This window comes from Lupinus angustifolius, chromosome LG04 (genome assembly GCF_001865875.1).
Source record: "Lupinus angustifolius cultivar Tanjil chromosome LG04, LupAngTanjil_v1.0, whole genome shotgun sequence".
Lineage (NCBI taxonomy): Eukaryota > Viridiplantae > Streptophyta > Magnoliopsida > Fabales > Fabaceae > Lupinus > Lupinus angustifolius.
This window is the reverse complement of record NC_032012.1, coordinates 22,733,059-22,737,260: the sequence shown is the minus strand read 5'-3', so window position 1 is coordinate 22,737,260 and position 4,202 is coordinate 22,733,059. Positions and strand designations below refer to the sequence as shown.

The 4,202-nt window shown below is 37.3% G+C and overlaps 1 protein-coding gene across 1 annotated transcript; it reads left to right on the top strand.

Annotated features, from left to right (window-relative positions):
• On the top strand, window positions 313-3,902 carry LOC109346285. The gene is made up of 5 exons (XM_019585765.1): window positions 313-1,055; window positions 1,717-2,196; window positions 2,418-2,477; window positions 2,621-3,037; window positions 3,120-3,902. The coding sequence occupies exons 1-5, from the start codon at window positions 459-461 to the stop codon at window positions 3,696-3,698; spliced, it is 2,133 nt and encodes a 710-aa protein (XP_019441310.1). The 5' UTR covers window positions 313-458; the 3' UTR covers window positions 3,699-3,902.

Below are 4,202 nucleotides of genomic sequence, written 5' to 3'. Positions count from 1 at the left end.
TGTGTTTATAATAAAATTTAATTTAATAAAAGATACGTGGTTAATTAATGTGTTGATAATGATTACTTAGGATTATATAAATTTTTGGTAAAAATTAAATAATTTTAAAGATAAAAAAATTGAAAATTATATGAAAGAATTATTTTAAGTTTTAATTTTATATGGGAGTTGAGTCCGACTCCTCGCAACAATCTTGGACAGATACAAGTATTTTATTTCACATGATCATAATATTTTATTTGTTACTAAAAGAAATGGTAGTTTGAAATATAGAATGCTTTTTTTTGCTTCCCCTCTTTAAAAGCTACTCCTTCTTCCCATTTCTTTCTTTGCTGTGCTTCAAACACAATCAAAACCCAACTCTGTATAAGAAAATCTTAACGCCAAACTCCGAAAATAAAAGAATATCATCGTTCAAAACATTATTTGTGTTATCCAAGATCTAAGAAAAAAGAAGAATGGAAACCATGTGTTTAAAAACTGGGATCTCAGCCATAGTACCCTCGATCTCCACGGCGGCGTCTGTAGACACACGCGCCGCCACTAACCCTTCTCACGTCAGCGCCAAGTCACGATCACCGGCCGCGAACAAACCGTTGCATAAGTCGGTGTTCTCCAGATTCTCATTCAAATACCCTTTGGAATCTATCTGGCCCCGGCACCGGGAAACCGGGAATAGCCGGTACAGTAGGGTTGCTCTCGACGACGCCGTATTGGAAGAGAACGCGGAAGGTGCAAACAACGTCGTTGAGGAGGAGCGGAATGAAAATTGGGTATTGAAGATTTTGCATGTGAATTCTGTGTGGAAAGGGGAAGAGACGAAGAACGGTGTCATCGGTGAAGCGAAAAGTGATGGAATCAATGAGCAAGAGAAGAAAGTGTGTGAGTGTGATGATTGTAGGGTTGAAAATGATGAAGAAGAAAAAGAAGAAGAGGTTCATTTTGATAGAGACTCGTTTTCCAGAATGCTTAGAAGGGTGTCTTTGGCTGAAGCTAGATTATATGCACAAATGTCACACTTGGGGAATTTGGCTTATTCTATTCCAAATATCAATGTATGATTGCATCTTCCTTTTTATTTTCTATTTCTATGTTCTATTTATTTTTATTGAAGATTCTTATTTGTAGATTTTGAGACCTTAGATCTATAGCTACCTTGTTTTTACTAATTTTGAGAAACTAATCTGCAATGATTTGGGTTTATTTCTAACATATATCCATTTTGAAGATTCCATGTGTTATATTTTTCCAATTTTTCTTAGTTCAGAAAGGTGATGGACATAGAGTAAGAAATTTTATATTTTTAATTTGTGGTAAGGGTAACCCACTTTCTGGGTTTATTTTGTGTTAGATCCCATACAGCTTAAAAAACCCTTGGGAGGTTTAACACTAACTTAACTTTCGATATGTTTTGTTGGAATACATTGCTATGAGATTGGTAGTGAATGGAATACTTTTCAACTAGCAAGGTCAATTTTTATCAACTGTGGAGGAGTAATCAATTATGTGATCTGTTTGATGTTTTTGCTTATAATCTGCAACAAAATAGGATTCAATTGCATTTTACATTTACAATTGAAGCATATGTTTTTAATTTATGTGAAGCTCTGTTATGGACTTTCCTATGATGTCATAAAATGGATTGAAAACCTAGAATTTGATTTTCCATAAAATGTATATGGGGAACTAATTTATGTTTTGGCCTTGATAATTTAGACTGCGAAACTCTTGAAACATCATGGTCTGCGTTTGGTAACTTCATCAATAGAAAAGAAGGAATTGGCAGCAGCAACAGTTGAATGCAATCCTCAAGAAGTAGACACTAACGAAAAGGAAGAAGAAGAAGAAAGAAAGGAGCAGACAGACAATGGATACAGGATAAGTGCATCTGCTGCTTATCATATTGCTGCCACTGCTGCCTCTTATCTGCATGCTCAGACAAGGAGAGTACTTCCTTTCAAATCGTCGGATGCTGTTGATGGTGAAGGTTCACTTGAAGGTAGCAATGAAAGCCTTGACATTAACACAGAGATGGCATCTTTGATGGCAACTACTGATTCAGTGACGGCAGTTGTTGCGGCAAAGGAGGAAGTAAAGCAGGCTGTTGCAGATGATCTAAACTCAATACGTTCTTCGCCCTGTGAATGGTTCGTGTGTGATGATGATCAGAATGGTACAAGATTTTTTGTCATTCAGGTAGGGAGCCTTGTACGTTAGGCCACCCTTTTAGTAAGTTAGCTATAATGTGTGAGAACTTCAATATAATAAAAACAATGTTATTTTTGTTCCACTAGCTTGTTGCGTTATTTTGCTTATGATTTTGTTTGAGTTTATGCAATTTACTACCAACTTTGGATGTTTAGCTTGTGACGTTCTTTTCTCACTTGTTTTTCTGTTTCTCATTTGCAAATATGTAGGGTTCTGAGACATTGGAATCCTGGCAAGCAAACCTACTTTTTGAGCCAACCCAGTTTGAGGTAATTATTAATAGTGAAGCAGTTTTCGTCACCCTCCTTTTTAAACGGAGACATTTGTTTACTTTTTCACTGATAAATAGTTTTGAATCTTTCTTAATGTATCTGTCATGAAATAATAATGATACACTTATTTTTTTCCTTAGGGGTTAGATGTCCTTGTACACAGAGGTATTTATGAGGCTGCTAAAGGGATGTATCAACAGATGTTGCCAGAAGTTCATGCTCACCTAAAAGCTCACGGTTCTCACGCAACTTTCCGTTTCACCGGACATTCTCTTGGGGGAAGCTTGGCATTACTTGTAAACCTTATGCTCTTGATTAGGCAAGAAGTGCCAATCTCCTCTCTACTTCCTGTGATAACTTTTGGTTCCCCATCCATCATGTGTGGAGGTGATAGTCTTCTAAACAAGCTCGGTTTGCCACGGAGCCATGTGCAGGCTATTACAATGCACAGAGACATCGTACCACGAGCATTTTCTTGCAATTACCCTAATCAAGTTGTCGACCTACTAAAGGCTGTTAATCGTAATTTCCGTAATCATCCTTGTCTTAATAGCCAAGTAAGTCCTTATCCAAAAAAGTTAATTGAAAGAAGTCTCTTTCACATAAGCCTCTAATTACATTGTGGTATTTTTACTGCAGAAACTACTATTTGCTCCAATGGGTGAACTGCTGATTCTACAACCAGACAAGAAGTTTTCACCAAGTCACCCTCTCTTGCCTTCAGGCAGTGGTTTATATGTTTTAAGTTGTCCTTTGTCTGAATCCAATAGCCCAGACAAGCTGCTCCGCGCTGCACAGTTAGTCTTCTTGAACACACCCCATCCACTTGAAATATTAAGTGACCGATCTGCTTATGGATCTGGAGGAACTATACAAAGAGATCATGACATGAATTCATACTTAAAGACTGTAAGAACCGTTATTCGCCAAGAACTTAACCAGATCCGTAAGGCGAGGAGAGAGCGACGGCGCAAGGTATGGTGGCCTCTTGTGTTACCAAGAGGAATAGATGCCAGTTTTGTTGTTGGGAGGTCCATGGTTTCAGTCAATATGGGCCACAACCAGTACCCTTTCTCTGGCATGATACAAAAAGGGAGAGAGTCCTTGAAAAGGTTCAGTAGGCTTGTTGCATCTCAACACATGCATTTGTTTGTGTTGGTCTTGTTCCCTGCACGCTTGTTACTCTTAGGGACATATAACATGATTAATTTCAGATGAATAAATACTACACTGTTCGTTATATATCATGGGAAACAGTTGTATAGGGACAATGTACATGGTTGGTAGGGCACTTAGATGATTCTTTATTCATTGATTTCATAATTGAAAAGTTATATTGCATCTCTCATGAGATGGTCCTTGTATTGCTCAAATGTTAATACACAAAAGTTGGTTTATCATTAAAGTATTGGTCCAATAAAACTAGTCGAGTGCATGGTTGGATCAACAAGAATTTGGTGAGACTTACTTTAATATTTCTTCAATGGCTGCCAATTATGAGCAAGATGCATATTGGCATAGCATGTATTTGATGGGAGCAATCTTTAGTCCTTTTGCTCCATGTGTCATGAGTTATAATGATATACTCTCATATTTGATGTACTTGGGTTGAGTTATCAAACAGTTTTTGTTCTGTTTGTTAATTGGCATTGGGCACAAGCAGAATATGCGATTTCAACTCCTTGGAACCGTGAGCTCATCTATTGTATCATATAGAATGTC